An 18006-nucleotide genomic window follows, 5' to 3' on the forward strand; every position below is an offset into this window, starting at 1 on the left:
AGGACTAGGATGTCCATGTCACAGGTTACTACAAAGAGCTAGGAGGATCCAACTTCTGCCTTGGTATGTTTATGTCGACATTAAGACAAAACACAACGTATTGGCGAAATGAAGGGAAGTGAAGAGATAGTAACATTTTGCAGATTTTTATTTCTCTCTCATGCCAGAACCACGGAAGAATCAGGATAAGAAATAATGAAAATGCCACAGTGGTGTTGCAGGTGGAATAACGAGGCCATTTTATCTGCCAAGCTGCAGCTGGGTTACTGAGTTGAGAAACGCTCGTTCCCTTTCCTCAGCTTCCCATCCCTGCACTTCGCACTGAATTAAGATTCCAGTGATGGGAGCAGCGGTGATTTCTTGCACGTTTGTAAGAGAGTACCTTTCTGTACCTTCCAGCTGGCATTTAATCCCTTTCCTCTGATGTAATGGGTTAGCTCGTGTAGGGGAGCAGAAAGCAGCCGCTCCTGTGGAGACGCCAGTCCCTCACAACTCCCTGCACCTCCCTATGGCCTTTGTGCGCTGGCTTCTTTTCCTTGGATAAAATGGAGGGACCAATAACAAAAAAAGGCCTTTCTAAACTTCTCGTTTCGGTGGATTGCCGCCGGGATATTTCAGTGGCAGGGCAGGTTTCTCCCGGTGCCTGAGGGAAGCCGTGAGACCCAGTGTGGGGAGCAGAGCACTTGAAGGTTGTACCGGGTGATCTCAAAGGATTTATTCCAATTTAATTGATGCCGGGATTCTGCACAAATCCCGGAGACGGAGCACTCCCACCGTCCCCGTCCCTCTGAGGTGACACCGCCCGTCCCTCAGGGCGCGCCCGTACCCGCGCCACTGCCCCGGCGCGCGGGGGTGACGTCACGCCGCAGTCTCCGCCCCCGTCCCCACCGTGTCGGGCGGCCCCTCCTCTGGTGACGTCACTGTCGCGCGCCCGGCCGCTCGCACGTGCGGCGGTGTCGCCATGAGCTGCCCCGTGCCCTGCGCAGCCTGGGTGCGGCGCGGCGTGGCCAAGGAGACACCCGACAAGGTGGGGCCGGGGCCGGGGCTGGGGTCGCGCCGAGGGGACCCCGACCGCCACCCCCCGCCGCCACCGCCCTCACCCCTCTGTGTCCGCCCCGCAGGTGCAGCTCAGCGAGGAGGAGCTGAAGGGTCTCATCGAGGAGGCGCAGGACAGGCTGGGGTGAGGCGGGGCAGCGGGAGGGACTCGCCGCCGCTCCCGGGCTCTGCTCGGGACGCGGCTGCAGCCCGCCGGGCCCGGCCCCACGCTCAGAGAGCCGCGCATGGGGCGTCCCGGGCACGGGGCAAGCGCAGCCCCGGGACTTCAGGCCCGGCCCGGGGAACAGCAGCGAGGAGCGGAGAGCGGCAGCACACCGGGAATCCCTCCCGGAGACACCGTGCCAGGGCAGCGCGGGAGGACCGGCCGTCCCGGGGGCGAGCGGAGGAACAGGGGGTGCAGTGGATGCTGCGGCCGTCGTGGACAGCGCGGCTGCGTTCCCGTGGGCCCCGCAGTTGTCAGTGCGGGCTGGACGGGCACTGCGGGGCCTGGCGCTCTCTCCTGTTCCGCTCCAGTGAGAACTAAGGCGCTGCCTTTGGACATGAGGCAAACCGAGCTGCGAGTCCCAAACTGACTGGGGAAAAGTTATACCGAGGGTGGGACAGAGGGCTAGCTCGGGAGGGCACAGTGGAGGTTAGAGTGGTATTCCTGCTTTGGTAAAAAAAGGAAAACATTACTCAGGGGTGTATTTGTGACTCACAGTGAGACTGGAGACATCACCACCTCAGCACTGAGAGCCTTTAGTTATGTAGTTGTGTTAAGTTCTGTTGCTCTGCTTAAAAAAAAAAAAATTTACAGAACTAACATAAGAAGTGATATATTTAGGAAACATGATAGAAGACAAATATCTCTCTTTTGGCTAGAAGAAATGGGAATTGAGGTCTTATTCCATTTTCTGGCCGTTTTCTGATAGATCTGTTCATAGGTTTAGGCTTCTGAGTGTTTCAGCTGTGTAGAGTGTGTGGTTGTGCCACAGTGTGTGTGGTTGAACAGATGCAACAGGTAGCAGAAAGTGTTTTTATTGTTGGGTGAATATTATCCACCCCGTTTCTGTTGGATGTATCAGTGACACTACTGCTGAACAGAGTGTATCATCCCAGGATGTATTTTATTATGTTATTTTCTGGTTTTGGTTATTTAACAGTTACAAAATAATCTTAAACATTTGGAAGATTCTCATATTGTGTTAATTTCTTAACTGATTAACATTCCTGTTTTCTGTGGGGTTACTTGTTTCCCCTTTCTATGTGTAAACTTTTGGTTTTCTGAGTGATTTCCTTTCTCTTACAATTTCAGAAGCATGGAAAGATTTGAGGTGCTGTTTTTTTTATGTATTCTGTAAAAATTCAGGATGGAAATATGAAGACCATCTGAAACAGTTGATCTATTTATAATTTGTTGTAATTGGTAGAATTTATTGCAACACCTCACTTTTTTCTCTGCAGATATCACAAATCAAACTCTGATTTAGTTTATTTAATTCTTATTACTTGTCTCTAGTTATGTTATTAATGTGAAGTATTTATTTTACTGTACAAATTAGGAAAATTAAGTTTCTGATATTTAATTTAGAAACTGTATCTGAGAACTGCCTTGGCTCGTTGTTGCTTGGGAATTTTGCGTGCAGAAGGTCAGGAATATGGGGTGTTGAGCAGGGATGAGTTTCTTTGGGTTGTGCTCCGCTGGGACACTTTGGGTGTCTGTTGTCTTCTCAGCCAGTGTTTAATGTGCATTTCCTTTTCCTGAATTCCTTGCATGCAAAATTGAGGCCACAAAGTTCTGCATTTTCTAGATTTTACCTCATAAGAAGAATCTACAGTGTGATTTTACCTAATGAATTCTATGTTATTTTTACTTCGCTTAAGTATGGGTAGTATGAAGAAACGAGGTCTTAAAAAGCTTGAAGAAATGTGAGAATTCTCACACATGACCGTGCCTCTGAGTGGGGAAAAGAAAGGAAGGAATGACATGGACACATGTGAATACACAGAAGTGAGGTCGAGAGCATTGTATCCATGGAAAATGTGTAAGAGAAAGGGACTTGGACACACAGTTCACCTTGTTGAGGAAAATCTGTGCCACTTTTTGTCATGAAAACTTTTCAGGGGAAAACTTTCTCTGAAAGCCTGAGAGTTATAGATGCCTTGTATTTTAGGAGAGGCTCTAGAAAGAGTGAATGGATTTCAAAAGTATTGGCATAAGGACTTGAAAGCCATGTAAGCAGTTGGGAGTGTGTGCTGAAGTCTCTCCAGCAGTCCCCTGGAAGTGTTCTGTGTGTCTGCCACAGTTTCTCAGAGCTGTGTATCTTTCCACAGGGATGGTGCTGGTGGCAGTGATGAAGGCCAGACAGCAGGTGACACAAATGCACCCGTGCCTGGCAGCAGTGCCAAGTCTGCCCAAAGCAAAGAAGAGCTGTCTGATCATGAACTGGATGAATATGATTTGGACAATTACGATGAAGAGGAATACACGGGTAAGAAAAATTTGTGTGGCAGATGTGTAGTGTAAGTGAAGAACCTTTCCACTTGTACTTAAGACTTTAATATCCTAAGGCTATACTGTGTTAAGTTTCAGATGCTGGAAATGCACAGTTTTAATTGTTTGCTTGTCCCAACTTGGGAAGTGATTTAGTGAGGGAAGCAGTTCAGTGTCACCCTTGCTGACATTAGGACCAAGAGCATGTTGGAAAGGCTGTCACTCTGGCTGCCGTAGTGCTGGAGCAGAGCAGTAGAAGTCCCTGAAAGTACTAAGTAGTTTATCTTACTCAGGTACTTATGTTTGGAACTTGGAAGTTCATTTAGCCCACTCCTGGGCTATTATTATTAGATATTTTGCTGTATAGGTAATAGGTATTGGTACTGGAGTTTCTAACTTTGCTTGTTACAGACATATATAAAAAGTGTTCTGAAATTCCCACCTAGGTGATTTAAAACTTGGAGACTCTTTGGCTACTCTGGCAGTATATGGGAGCAATGAAAATGATCCTTACATCACTCTAAAAACCACTGTGAGTACGTAAAGAATGTTAAGTATCTTTAACAGCATAAACTTCAAAAGCAGTTAAATTTTCCACTCTGCCTTGGGATGTGTAAGTGCTTGCAGTCCTTTCTCAAAGGTGTGCCAGATTTTTGATTGGATGATGCTCTTTCCTTCTAAGGTTGCTTTGTTCAGTCCCTTCTTTCTGTGCTTTTTGCATTTAAGTAGGAGGTTCAGGTGAACTGGCTCCTTAACTAAACCATGCACTTCTGTACACAGAGTGGTTTTTCACCTGCCTAGTAAGACACAGGAAACACTTGAAGAATTAACAAGTCTTGGGCCACTAGTGGCCAAAATGAGAAAATTTCAGATTGCAAGACTCTTTCACCTTCCACTAGTTTGTGTAAGAAATCAGGCTGAGGTGGACTCAGGAAGGTATTTGATATATAAATATATCAATGTTCTGTATACACACATATATATATGTATAAAGTGTGTCATTGGCTGCTTCTGCCTGTATTAGTTCCCACTGTCAGATGTGAAGCAACTTTGCAGAAGCTGGGTTTGTAGATATACAGAAAATGAACACCTTTTTCTCAAGATCTTCTTCCTATGCTTAAGTTCGTTCCCCAGATTCTGTAAGTTCTTGAATGTGCATTTTCATTTCAAATGTCATTTGGTATTTACTACTGGAACCGTTGAAGACTAAGTCTTGTGTAACCTTAAGTTAATTCAGAGAATTGCAGGACTTGATAAAATTCGAATACTGAAGTATACTTTAAGTGAATTAAAAAAACCAAAAAACTTTGAGAAGTCCAAAAAGTCTTGGATGTGTTGACGATGGGAAGGATGGTACTCTATGTAAGAATATTGACTTCTGTACAGTTCTTAATTTTTCACACCAAAAATTCCCAAGTTCTTTCCATTCCTCAGTAACAGGTAAATCAGATGAGAGGTTACATCTGCTCTGGTACAGCTGAATGCCTGGTAGTACTGTAGGCAGTACTTCTTGGGAAATGTTTTCCAAGAAGTAGACAGTGGAAATATTTCTTGGATGTGAGGAACAGCTGCAGCATTGTTATTGAGTAAAATGCTGTTATATAAGTGGTCAAGGCGCAGGAGCACAAGGGAAATCACCTTGGTTTGTAGACTCCTGGTGATGATTTGCTTTTCAGCAATCAGCTGCATCAGGATAGCCTGAAATATGGTTTCATATTTGATAATGAAACACCTTTACAAACCCCCCTATGTTCACATAGAAGTCCTTTCAATCTAATTTAATGAGTAGTCACTCTCCCCAGGACCCAGTCTGGTTATTGCTTTTCTCTGTTTAGCACCATAACATGGTTTTAGGTGGGTGGGCATCAGGATGTTGGATTTTGGGTATTTTCAGTTGTGGTTCATAATTTCTGATTCCACCTTTTGAATATGTGTAGTTTCATGCTTTTATGTGCTTTGCACAAAGCCCCTTGTCCTCTCCTTTTTGCTGTTTAGGAACAGTATGAACAGGAGGACTTTTTGATTAAACCCAGTGACAATCTTGTCCTTTGTGGCAGAGTTGATAAAGACTGCTGTAGTTTGGAGGTCCATGGTGAGTAAAATAGGGTTTATTCTTTACAGGGGACATAGGGAATGTCTTGCCTAGCAGGTGCCATGTGGCTGTGTTGAAGAGGGAGTGGGTTGGTTTTGGGAAGGATTTTTCTCCTCTTCTGCTCTATGTTTTGTCCTTTTCCATGTCATGGTGCTTTAGCTACTTTTCAGGACTAGAGTAACTCCTGTGGAGTTACTTTTATTTAAAGGATTATTTAAAGGATCAGATTGCCTCATTCAGGCTGTATAGCAATTCCTTTCCTTATTTCATTTCTTGAAACTTTTAGAAAATATGATGGCATTTTTATTCTCTGAATATATGCTCTTCGTTCCAGTCTTACTTTCCATATCCTGCAATCATCCTCTAGTGGTTTATTGGTTTGTTTTGGTTTTTTTTCTTTGGCTTTCTCCTTCCTTCTTTAAGTGGGCTTTCCACTGCTAGGATTAGAAGACCAGCACCTTTAGCATCATGGTTTAAAAGTGATAGTCTGTAATAGTGCCTGGATACTGCTTGTTCTAGAAATAGGTTTAATTTTGCTGTGTAAAAGATTTTTGTGTTGCAGCTGATGAATACTACTGAACATGCTGAAATTATCATCTTTGTTTACTGTGGTTCTTTTTGGGAATGTTTCTGGCTGCTTGTGCTGTGGTCCATGTTTCTGTAAGCAAAGTATTTCATTTTAAGCAGCCAATGTGACTAAAATGTCTGAAAGCATCTCTCAGATACCAGCATGTGGCATTTTCTGTATCTGGAGGTGTTTACTAATTTTATTAACTGTAAGTTTGTACCCAATATAAACTTACAAAATAATAGCAAAGGCTTCTGCAGTTTCTAAAATTGAGTAACCTTGTCTTAGTTGACTACTAAGATAACTTAGTTAACTGGAGACTTCAGTTAGTATCTGAAGATCTGTCAAATGCACTTAAAAGTGCCACTGTGATTTTGTGTGTGATAAGGTGTTATTAAAATAATTAATGGGCTTTTTCTGCTGTCCAATTGGTAAATTATTTTAAGGAGTAAAATAGTTGGCTACAGGATCGTGTGTTTAGTATATGGCTGCTTTACCAAAACTTTTCCTGTATCTCAGTTACCATCTGCTAAAGATAACTCCTTCTGACTTCTTCAGCTTCCTCTAGTTTGTCTTTTTACCTTCATTTCCCTTTCAGCTTCATCTGGATTTTTTTTTTTAATTGCGAATCCTGTAAAATGAATGTATCCTGATGTAGAAAGTGCTGGATATGGAGCATGTATTATGAAGAGATCGTACAAACAAAGTAAAAGTATCAAACCTTGACTGAACTTGTCACTTCTTTATCCGAAGTAAACAGGAGAATGTTTATTTTGTGTAATTCTGTGAGGTACAACATTTGTAGAGGGTCTGGCCTCTACAGTAAAACTCTGAAGACTCTGAATTTACCTTCTACATCTCCTTGACAATTTAGTTTTTGCCACAACTGCCTTTACCTGTTCTTGGTTGTTTGTTTTCCTTCTTCGTTGATGTCTTGCATAACTTTAATTGTTTTTCAGTTTATAATCATGAAGAAGACTCATTTTATGTACATCATGACATTATCTTGCCTGCTTACCCTCTGAGTCTGGAGTGGTTGAATTTTGATCCTAGTCCAGATGAATCAACAGGTAAATTAAAAAGGATACTGTCAGTGTCCAGATAAAAGCATGATTGAAAAGCATGTTAGTGTAATGTTGTTGGTACTAAATAATTTCTTCCTTCAGTACAAAGAAATAAAATCAATGTTAATATCAAGATAATACTGACTTGGGATAACCAAGATGTGAATATCAGGTATTTTTGCTTGGTGATACAGTCATCTTAGTGATGCTGCTGGAACAAATGATTTTACTAAAATACTGCTTTTATTACAAACAGTTGAGTTATTGTCAGTGGACCAGACCAGTCTCTAAAATCTGCTTTATTTTCTGTTTGCAAACAAAGGGATGCTTTTGTTCATTCTCTTTATGTGAAATGCAGTTAATTAAATGTAAACCACAGCAAAATTTATATATATATTTATATATTTATTAACATTTTGCCTGTGTTTTCCTGTGAAACTGATTTGTTTTTTCATAGTACAGGGGATGTGGTTTGGTTTTGGTTTGTTTTTTCTTTAAAACAAACAAAACATGCAACTTTATACAGCTTGTTTGAACAGTTACTTGTACTGGAGGGGAGGAGAGCAAGTAAATTTTTTTCTGGCAACATGTACTGTCAGCTGATATTTTCCAATTGCTCCTTTACAGTTAGAAACATAAATATGTTCAAGTAGAAGATTGTGGCACATAAGTTTTACTTAACCAAAGAAATAAGGAGCAGCTGAGTTGCCAAGTATGCTGTTTCATAATACAATAAATGTGGTTGCATTTGGCTTTTTGTTTAGGAAATTATGTTGCAGTGGGTAACATGACCCCAGTCATTGATATTTGGGACCTTGATGTAGTAGAATCCTTGGAACCAGTCTTTTCTCTTGGAGTCAAGAAAGAGAAAAAGAAGAAAAAGAAAGGAAAGAAAGTAGGTGTTGCAGAATGGTTTTTCCTGGTTGGATGGAGGAAATTTAGAGCAGGGATAATAATAATGCCTTTTTTTTCCCCCTTAGATTATTTGAAATGCTAATTGTTCTTTAAATAACTAAAGCCTGGAATTAAGAGCAGAACAGGAATGGGGTGATGTCCCAGTAAACTTTGAATCTTAACTATTTGAAATGAGAAGTTGAAGGAACTGGCAGTTTCAAGGACCCAAAGCTCAGTTAATTGGGAGGAGAGAGAGGGAACTGCCAGGAGTGTTTAGAAAGAAGCTGAAGAAGTTGCACATTAGCTGGAAATAATGAGGTTTCTTTTGCTAGCCTGAAGGGAGTAACCAGTTCTGTAAACCCAGCAGCTGGAGCAGTCTGTGATCTGGGGTAGGAGGCAGGGTGCAGGTGGTGCAGAGAGTTCTCTCAGAAGCTATGTTGCAGCAAGTGAGAGTAATTTAATACAAAGTTGTTTTTGAAGGCTTATGGGGATTCATACTAATGTGGAGTAATGCTTGATTTGCACTGAAGCTGTAATTTTCAAGTCTGTTTATGTTGTGTGTACACAGAATTTATCTTCAGAAGGGACTGTGGAAGGACATACTGATGCTGTGCTTGATCTTTCATGGAATACACAAAGCAGGTAAAAGAATACTTGAATAACAATGGATGCTAGAAAATTGCAATCTTAATTAGGCATACAGTTTTCACACAAAATCTGAAAACTTGAAAGCACTGCTGAAATTAATACACTTTATTTTTTTTTTTTTAACTAGAGCTCTTGATTTTTTCTTTTTTTAAAATACTTGTATATTGCTGCAGGTCACTTTTGATTTGCAGGTTGTCCAGATGAAAGCAGGGCAAAGGTGGGTGCGAGCCATTTGATAAATTGTCTGCATTTCACTTGTTCAAACTGGAGAAGCAGAAGGGCTACCCTGAGCTATGCTGATCTGCCAGTGGCCTACACCACTATTTCAACAGAGAGAAGTAGATTTGTATAACAAAGTCCTCACTGTTCTGTTGGTTTTTTTTCCTTCTGGCTTTTGCCCCAAAGCTGTGAACAGGAAAGAGTGTAAAAGCCCTAATAGCTCGGTTATAGAAATGTGTCTAGGCAGAGAAAATTCCCTGTTGCCTGAATGAACTAGAAATGAAGTGCTGCTGTTGAAGCAACACAAAACTGGTCCATCTTGGGGCAGAGGTCAAGGACAATGTGCTGACTGAAGTAAAGATGCTGCTGGTGTTTTATCACTTAGGTGGTTGTCAACAGTTCATCTGTCAGGATCTTCAGCAGGGGTTGAAATTGCTTCAGTCAGACACAGGCTGATGGGTTTTTTTTAATTTAATTTTTCTGCTGTCATAAAATGCCTCTGCCTTTGAGGATGTACACAGACATCTCTGCATATTCTGATGAGCAGGTGTGAGCCTTCACTTGTACTGCTTTCTTGTCTAGATAGTGACGAAGAAAACACCCACACAAACCTCAGTAAATGTATATAAATTGCACTCTTAATTTACAGTCTGTTGTTCTTAAATTGCACACATATGCACAGAGTTTGCCAGTGAACAGTCCATCACTCTTACAAAAGAGGAGCTTTTGTGTTCCTAGGAATGATCCGGTGATAATATAAACAAGGATAAAGAAAATCATGGCTTCAGTAGTTAAGTCTGAAGTGCATAATTCTGTTATGTGCTGAGTTACAAATTGATTGATACTGGTAGGTCTTTCAGGAAATAAAACCAGCCCTGAAGTGAGCAGCTTACAGACAAAACAAGGAAGTCCTTGGAGCAGCTTGTATATAAAATGCTTTATTGTTGTTCCTTTCTTTTAAGCAAGGCGTGTTGTGACAGCTCTCTACAAATAACTTTCTGCCTCTAAGTCATAGTGGTGTTAGTGTAAAATGTTCTTACAGCCTTCACTATGCATTTTCTTAACTTGTCCTTGTAACATTGCTTGGGAAAACAGCATTTCCAGGAGATTGGAAAAGTTTCTTTCAGTCAGAAACACTTGATTAATATAAAAAGGAGAGGGGGAGCAGTTTCAATCAGAAACAACATGTTTGAGGTAATAAGTCTCATTTTAAGAGCAATGAAGCAGTATAGAAATTGCAGTGTGTTTTTGACTGGCATTTGGGGATGTATTGATTTGTTTTTTCTGATCCAACTTTTAAGCTGAGTTTATTGCTCTTAACACAATTGGTCAAATTTGAGTTGAAATGTGGGGTCTGTAAGCAAACTGAAATTTTAGTGGATACTTTCAGCAGTCTACAAAGGGTATAGTGTTGTCTCTTCAGTAGGTGTATAAACAGATAATAGCAAAATATTTCACAAACAGGTTTGTCAGGCTCTTGACTGTATGCATATGCAAACAGAACAAAATAGCATAGGTAATGTTTAAACATACTATTTAATGTCAAAGGAAAGAATGTGCTTCAAAGCCTTTATTACTTTGTTTTGTTGGAGAAATCGTCAAGTAAATGGTATTGTAAGTAATGTCAGGGGAAGTAGGAGCAGAACTGTTATTGTTAGAAGTGTTCTAGTAATGTAATATAGCCTATTTATAATCTTTACTTATAACTTAGAATTGCCTTCAGGGAGTTATCCCTCAGGCTTGAGGGAAGTAATCTATAGACCACAGTGTACCTGTTCTCAGGATTGGGCTCTCTGTGTGTTTTGGGTTTTTGACAAAAAATCCATTTGTATCTGTATAAAAAGTTTAAAACTGATTTTTGATCCATTACCAGGAATGTTTTAGCAAGTGCCTCTGCTGACAACACAGTGATTTTGTGGGACATGGCTGTGGGTAAGCCAGCAGCCAGCCTGACACTACATACAGACAAGGTATGGAATAATTGCTGTGTTTCTTCCACTGTAGAATACAGACAAAAATGTAACTGCAGTTTTCATTTGCTGCTTGGTAGTCAACCCTCAGAACAGCAGTTCTCTAATTTTCTAACATCTGTGCAGAATTGTTTAAATTTATGAATTAGTTGCTTTTGCAAATAGCACTGTTTGCTTTTTAAAATTACTTTAAAGTTATGTTACATAACTTACCTTTTAGAAAGTTAATAAAGATTTATAACAGTTTTTAAAATGCTTTTTGTGCATTGGCTCTAATGGTGGGGAATATGATAGTGCTGGTATAAGCTACAAAAATAGATATCTGAACATAGGTCAAACTGTAACTCTCTTAAGGGAACAATGAGTGTCAGTTACAGTTTGTTCTAGGTGAAAAGGTTTAAAATAAATCATACTAAAATACCATAGTGATGGGTACTTTAGAAATGAATTAATCTCATAGTAATTAAAATGTAAAGCTAGTTATTAATAGCTGTAACCTTATTTTGCTGCTAACAAAGTCACTGCCCTTGACAAACTCCTGATTTTCATTTTTTTGTTAACATCTGCCTTTTTACCCAAACTGGAAGCAGATATTCTTTTACCTTCAGTTTCTTTTCTTTTCTTTTCTTTTCTTTTCTTTTCTTTTCTTTTCTTTTCTTTTCTTTTCTTTTCTTTTCTTTTCTTTTCTTTTCTTTTCTTTTCTTTTCTTTTCTTTTCTTTTCTTTTCTTTTCTTTTCTTTTCTTTTCTTTTCTTTTCTTTTCTTTTCTTTTCTTTTCTTTTCTTTTCTTTTCTTTTCTTTTCTTTTCTTTTCATCTAGGGCAGAAAGGGGGCATGGAGCTCTGTTCAGTCAAATTATATTGGAAAATATACTGTTTTCACTAGGTGGGGGTATTTGAAATAATGCACATCTCTTGCACTATTTTTTGAGCAATCTGAGTGTCAACAAGTTTAATTAGGAGGGTTTTTTGGGGAGGACTGTGTGCTGGCTTAGGATTGGGATGGGTGCACTTTGTTCCAAGAAAGTTCCTGTATATGTATGTTACATAAAATCTTCCATTATCTAGGTCCAGACATTGCAGTTTCACCCATTTGAAACTCAGACCCTCGTTTCTGGATCGTTTGATAAGTATGTCAGGGTAATGTTTTCACATGTTGCACCTGGGGAGGGGATTCCTATTCAATTAAGCCTCGTTTTTTACTTCTTTTTTTTTTTTTATAACAGTGTCAATTTGAGTAATGCTGTTATTTTTTTCCAGCAAGGAAGCCAGGTTTGCATATGGCCAGGATGTAGTTTTCCTTACCTCTTTTTCAGGGGTAGCAAATGCTTTAACCATCTGGACTGACATTTTCTGTGCCAGGTGTCTGCCTGCTCCAAACTGAATTTATTTCTTAATTTGGCCTAATGGCATTTTCTTCATTGGGAACGTTTCAGTGTTTATTCCTTGGAACATTTGCCTGGGTTTTGCCAGCCAGTAAGGCCAGGGTGAAGGCATGAGGGATATTAAAATCCCAGTTCTCTCCCTCCAGCCTCTAGGCACTCTATAGCCAAAGTGTAATGGGCTGTCTCCTGTGATTGCAGCCTGGAGATGCTGGGAAATGGTTTGTGTCTGTACACTTGGACTACTCTGTAGCTGCCAGTCCTTGTAAGCCCTGACACCCCAAAGAATTCCCTCTCTGTTCTCCCATCTCAATGGAGTAACTTTTAAGTTTTGTTCTATCACCATGATTTTCTTACACTGATTTTTTTATTCTGCTTTTAAGACTTTGTCCTTATGTTAAAATAATTTATAGACTTGCCAATCTTTACCCAAGCCTTCAAGTTCCCTGGCTTCTGTTCTTGCTGCATCTGCTGAAGTACTGGAGGAGGACCTTTTGCTGTTGTTGCTGTTTTGCTGTTGCCTCTGTCTTTTCCCTCCGTCTTGTCTTCCTTTGATAAAAGGAAGCATTAAATCCAAGCAGTGACCAGCTGCTGATCCCTTTTTAGCTGCCCTTTTGGTGCCATGAACACTTCTAAACCACTGTGCTATCCATAAACTAACAGACTGCCCCTATGGATTTTTCCTGCAAAGCCTTGCAGGAACACAGGCAGTTCAGTGAGCATTGGGAGATGGCTTCATAGCCTGAAAATCAGACTATGAGTTAAAGAATCAGTCTGATTCTCTAATCAGTTGTGTGTTATGTGTAAAATGCCTGGTAAAAGACCTGGGAAACCGACATCCCACTTCTTTAATTATATGATGGAGTGGGAGTGGATTACGCTGAGGATGTTGATAGTGGTGAGGCGATGCTGGAGTGACATGACCACTCCTCCCTTGCCTTTGCACCCTGGAGTTTTTTGAGTTGGGACAGATTCTGCAGCCACTCAGCTGAGCATGTGTCTGTAAAGAATTCCAGAGGACCTACTAACTGCCATCCACTTTATCCTTTGTGGAGTAGGGTTTCTCTAACTATTTGTTAAGATTGTTGGTTTTTAGAATTATTTTTTTTTTAATTTGAAAACATATGCATATGTATAACAAAACGATTTCCTAATGAGTGCATCATTACTTGACTTTACTGAAGTCTGTTTATAATTAAGTGATATATTTGCATAATTACAGTCTGCTATGTGATAAGTATCTTATGTATTGAGTAAATTCAAGCTCTGCTTAGTGTCAGTAGAGTGGCTGTTGGTAACCAAGATGAAACTTTGAAGCATATGGAAAAATCTTGTCCTTATCTGCAAGATTTTAATCTTTTACTGAATAAGAAGACTAAGTAGTGAAGTTGTCTCCATTTAATTTCTTAATTATAGTTTACATGGAGCTTCTGTAGATATCAGTGGGAAAGCAAACTGTCATGAAGTTTTCTACCCTGTTTTTTTGTTTTTTTAATTTTATTTCCTGTCCCTTTGTCCCCTAGATCAGCAGTGCTGTACGACTGCAGAAACCCCCAGGAAAGCCATCGTGTGTGGCGGTTTAGTGGTCAGGTTGAGAGAGTTATTTGGAATCATTTTTCACCTTGTCATTTCTTGGTGAGAACATGCTTTTCTGTTCTGGTTGGTTGTTGCATGTCATTTAACCTGTATTTAGTGTTCATAATGTTTCAGTTTCAGAATCAGAATGGAGCCAATGAATATTTGGATGGTTTGTGCTGCTTATTATAAAAATGCAGTCTAGGGGAGGATGTTTGTAGGTAGTTTTTTTCAAAAAGTATCTTCAAAAAGTTTATTTGGTATCTTCATTCTGACGGTAGAAAAGCTGTTGATGCTTTTTCACTCCAGAGGTGACAGTCTTGGTCATGTCATTGCAGAGTTCAGTGGCTGGGATATATTTTCCTTTGCACAGTTGTGTTTTATGCAATGAAGTAACTGCAGCTGAGAAACAGCTAGTTAGAACTAGGAGCCTGAATATTAATTCAGTGTTTGAAGTCAGCGCTAGAGGGCACTGTCCTCCTGGCTGCTATGCAGTGATCCACTCATTTTGGTTGGAAAAGTCCTCTGAGATCAAGTTTAAATATTAACCCAGCACTGCCAAGTCCACCACTAAACCATGTCCATAAGTGCCTTATGGACATTGACGGCTTTTAAATACCTCCAGGGGTGGGGATTTCATCACTTCCCTGGACAGCCTGTATCAGTGCTTGACAACCCTTTCAGTAAAGACATTTTTGCTGCTGTCCAATCTAAACCACCCCTAGTGTAACCTGAGGCCATCTTCTGTTGTTCTGTTGCTTATTACCTGGGAGAAGAGACCAACAGCCACCTAGAGTATAAAGGAAAAATACCTCGATGTTGTTGAATTTTTTATAACAAAAATTTGCAACAGAACGTAAAAACAAATCTTCCCTATTATCTCAGTGGCTGTTGTCTAGTTCTCTGTTGCTTTGTGTACATAGCCAACAGAAGTGGCTGCTCAGCTCTGTTTGGTTTATGATGTGGATCTCTCCTGGTGTAATCACACTTAGTTTTGTACAGGACTACTGTGCAGCCACTGATGGCTCCAAAAGCCTGGAACTGACAGTCAAGAAAGGACTGAAAGCTCTGCATTTCACTGCCTGCCCTGAGGGCCAAACTTAGTGGGGCAACTCTCTTCAAAATACACTTTAAGAAATTTGCATGGGATTAAGACTTCCATGTCATCAGTGCTGCATAATTGAGGATCATAAAATAGGTGGGGCACCAGATGGGTGGAGCCTGGTTTTGGGGGTGCAGGCCTGGGAACAGTGTAACATGTCCTAGGAAGAAGTTGTGTCTGTCTCAGATCAGAGGTGGGGGTTTAACTGGGTTTTTTTTCCCAGATGAGTGACTGTGGCTGTTTGTTTTTTAAATGCTGTGGTTTCCTTAGGCAAGCACAGACGATGGCTTTGTGTATTGTCTGGATGCTCGAGCTGATAAGCCCCTGTTTACTCTGAAAGCTCACGATGAAGAGGTGTCAGGTAAATTGTCTGTGTGTCCTGTTTGTCCCAAGTAGGCAAGGCACATCTGGAAGCTGCCTTTAATCCATAGCACTGAGGTGGTAGTGGTTCCTTGTTTAACAAGTAAGTTGTGTGTGCTAATCATGGTAGCTGGCATGTGAAACAAATCATTGCTGGGGGGATTGGGAGGCAAAATTGTCCTGCATGATTCCCGTGGCTCTCACTACAGGGACCAGTGGCAGCATGGAACTTCCATTCATGTTCTGCTCCTTTGTTCTGGAATGGAGTTTAGTGTGAGGAGAATATTGGGGTTGTTCTCATGTCTTCACTTCAAAATGTATCCTTATCTCTGTGAAATGGGGATTGCCTGTTGCTCTCACACTGCTGCACTCTTCATCTTCCAGGGCTACAACTAAGCAGTCAGATCAAAGGGTGCCTCGTGACATCATCTGCTGACAAATATGTGAAAATTTGGGATATCCTGGGAGACAGACCAAGTTTAGTCCATTCCAGGGATATGAAAATGGTATAGTAATATTTATTTATTGATTCTAATAAGTTTTATATATAAACTATGTCTGCTTATTCTTTTTCTGTCTAGTTTGAATCTTGTTTTACCCAAGGTTTCATAGGGAAAAAAATAGTAACATATTCTGGGTAAATCATTCTCATCACAGTGCAGTATTCCACATGGAATTGGCAGACTGCTTCACAGCCTCAGACCCAAATTCCAGATACAGTCTTCTGAGCAGAACTATGGGTGCTCGAGCTTGCATCTGCTACATTCAAGAGAAATATGTGATTAACTGTTTATAATTAGTAGCTCTTGACTTTTGTTTTATGTCTTTACAAAAGAAGTTTCAGAAACTTTTAATTACATTTGCTAAAACTTGCTTGATGAAAGTTTTTTCAGATGACAAATTCATTTTAAGATAAAAAAAAAATTCTCTTCTTTCTCTCCTACCCTGCCAGGGAGTTCTGTTCTGTGCAGCTTGCTGCCCTGACTTCCCGTTTGTCTTTGCCTTTGGAGGAGAGCGGGAAGGGCTGCGTGTTTGGGATATAAGCAAGATCTCTGCAGGTAATGTTCTCATTTCTTTGAATGTGGTGGTTCTTCCCTTGCTTGCAGGGTATATTTGTATTCAGTAATGTATTGTCACCCGGACAGAAAACCATAGGTTTTTAAATACTTCAAGACTGCATGTGTGGTCACATTTTCAGCTTCCAAAAATGTGGGTTTTTTTCTAAACTGGAGAACTGCTTGACAAAATTTATGTTCTTGCAGCTGAAGTGTAATGCCTTATTTCTTTTAATACCTATGTTTTATTTTTTTCCTGATGTGATTTGGTATCACATTTTTTGAGTACTTATGGGAAGAAAAGTGAGGTTTTGATCAGTTGTAGCTACATGTAACTAAACAGCATGATTTTTTTTGGAGAGGCTTTTAAGAGCCTTCTGGGAACCAGAGACTAAAACCAGAAATAAATTATTTAAACTTAATGATGTGCTCTTCAAACCTCATCAATTTTACTGTACTTACGTACAGGAATTATGCAGAAGAAACCTCTAGATGCTCTGGAGGAAAAATAACAGGACTTGTAATTGAAGTATCATATGTAGGCAATTGTTCTGACCTTTAGCTTCAGGGGAAGAGCTTTGAAACCACAACAGGTTAGGATTTCCATTCCGTGGTGCTCACCAGGCTGTCCCTGGTGTAGTCTTCTCTCAACATTTAAGCAATTCCCGTTTGTGTTGCAGTGAATGAAGTTTTTGGAAACAGAGAGAGGCTCATCCTGGCTAGTGCTAACTCTGTGGCTTCCAGCTCCACGGCCAGCAGTAGCAGCAATGATTTGGAGACAGCAATGGAATTATGATGGACCAAAGATAAAAAGTCAAAGTAATTATTTGGACTACAACTAATGTGTATTCTACAAATGCCCCTGTTCGGTGAGAGTTCATGGAAATGACTGGTGTCTTGCAATCTGCAGGCTGCTTCATCTCAGACAAAGAAAGGTGGTGGTGTGGTTAAGCTCTAAGCTCCTGCCTCTGTTACCAGCTCTGAAAGACTGAATCACTCGCTTTAACCTGAGATAATGATCCCTGAAATAGGGGCTATATATAGTTGATACATAAAATGGAACAGTCACTAGAAAAGCATTCTGTGACTACAGAAGTTTGTTGAATTCTGCAAAGACAGTTTTATCTTCTACCTTCTAAGGGCATAAGGAAAAGTATTTCACACAACAGTTGTGTAATAAATAAACAGAGATTAATTGAATTAAATTACAAGTGTAAATAGATAATTTATCCTTAATTTGAGGCTAGGTTTACAGATTTTAAAAGATCTTCCATGTAACTTTTTAAATTTTAGTAGTTCTCACGCAGTAAGTTGGAGTCTCCAAGCAGAATCCTGGAATGTATTTTTAACACTGATATCAGCAGTATGAAACCAGAAATAACCCAGCTCTGTCCTACCAAGACTGGGTTGTTTTTTTTCCAGGTTCCACAGAACATGAAGTTTAGTGATTTTGCACATAGTATTGGGGTTTTTTTCACACTCCAGATGTATTTCAAGAGAATTTGCTATTCAAGGAGGATGAGAGGCTGTCAGGACAAAAAGCAAGAGTTG

At 40.3% G+C, this 18006-nt stretch overlaps 1 protein-coding gene across 2 annotated transcripts; it reads left to right on the forward strand.

Annotated features, from left to right (window-relative positions):
* Positions 1-899: 899 nt before the first annotated feature.
* On the forward strand, positions 900-17660 carry LOC131591621 (periodic tryptophan protein 1 homolog). 2 transcript variants are annotated; one of them, XM_058862503.1, is made up of 15 exons: positions 900-1027; positions 1122-1180; positions 3370-3527; positions 3976-4061; positions 5525-5621; positions 7149-7259; positions 8018-8148; positions 8716-8789; positions 10888-10984; positions 12050-12111; positions 13887-13998; positions 15311-15401; positions 15785-15906; positions 16353-16458; positions 17136-17660. In XM_058862503.1, exons 1-15 carry the CDS (start codon positions 962-964, stop codon positions 17249-17251), a joined length of 1488 nt encoding a protein of 495 aa, XP_058718486.1. In that variant the 5' UTR covers positions 900-961; the 3' UTR covers positions 17252-17660. The 2 variants fall into 2 exon arrangements, with proteins under 2 accessions (XP_058718486.1, XP_058718488.1); XM_058862505.1 differs by lacking the exons at positions 900-1027; positions 1122-1180 and adding an exon at positions 2880-3270.
* The last annotated feature ends 346 nt before the right edge of the window (positions 17661-18006 follow it).

This window comes from Poecile atricapillus, chromosome W (genome assembly GCF_030490865.1).
Source record: "Poecile atricapillus isolate bPoeAtr1 chromosome W, bPoeAtr1.hap1, whole genome shotgun sequence".
Classification (NCBI taxonomy): domain Eukaryota; kingdom Metazoa; phylum Chordata; class Aves; order Passeriformes; family Paridae; genus Poecile; species Poecile atricapillus.

What these genes read in the sequence shown, in the direction of transcription:
- LOC131591621 (XM_058862503.1), top strand. Translation starts at nt 962, where the DNA reads ATGAGCTGCCCCGTGCCCTGCGCAGCCTGGGTGCGGCGCGGCGTGGCC. An exon ending in CCAAGGAGACACCCGACAAG is followed by an intron (nt 1,028 to 1,121) that starts GTGGGGCCGGGG and finishes TCCGCCCCGCAG; the next exon opens with GTGCAGCTCAGCGAGGAGGA. An exon ending in TCACGATGAAGAGGTGTCAG is followed by an intron (nt 15,402 to 15,784) that starts GTAAATTGTCTG and finishes TTCATCTTCCAG; the next exon opens with GGCTACAACTAAGCAGTCAG.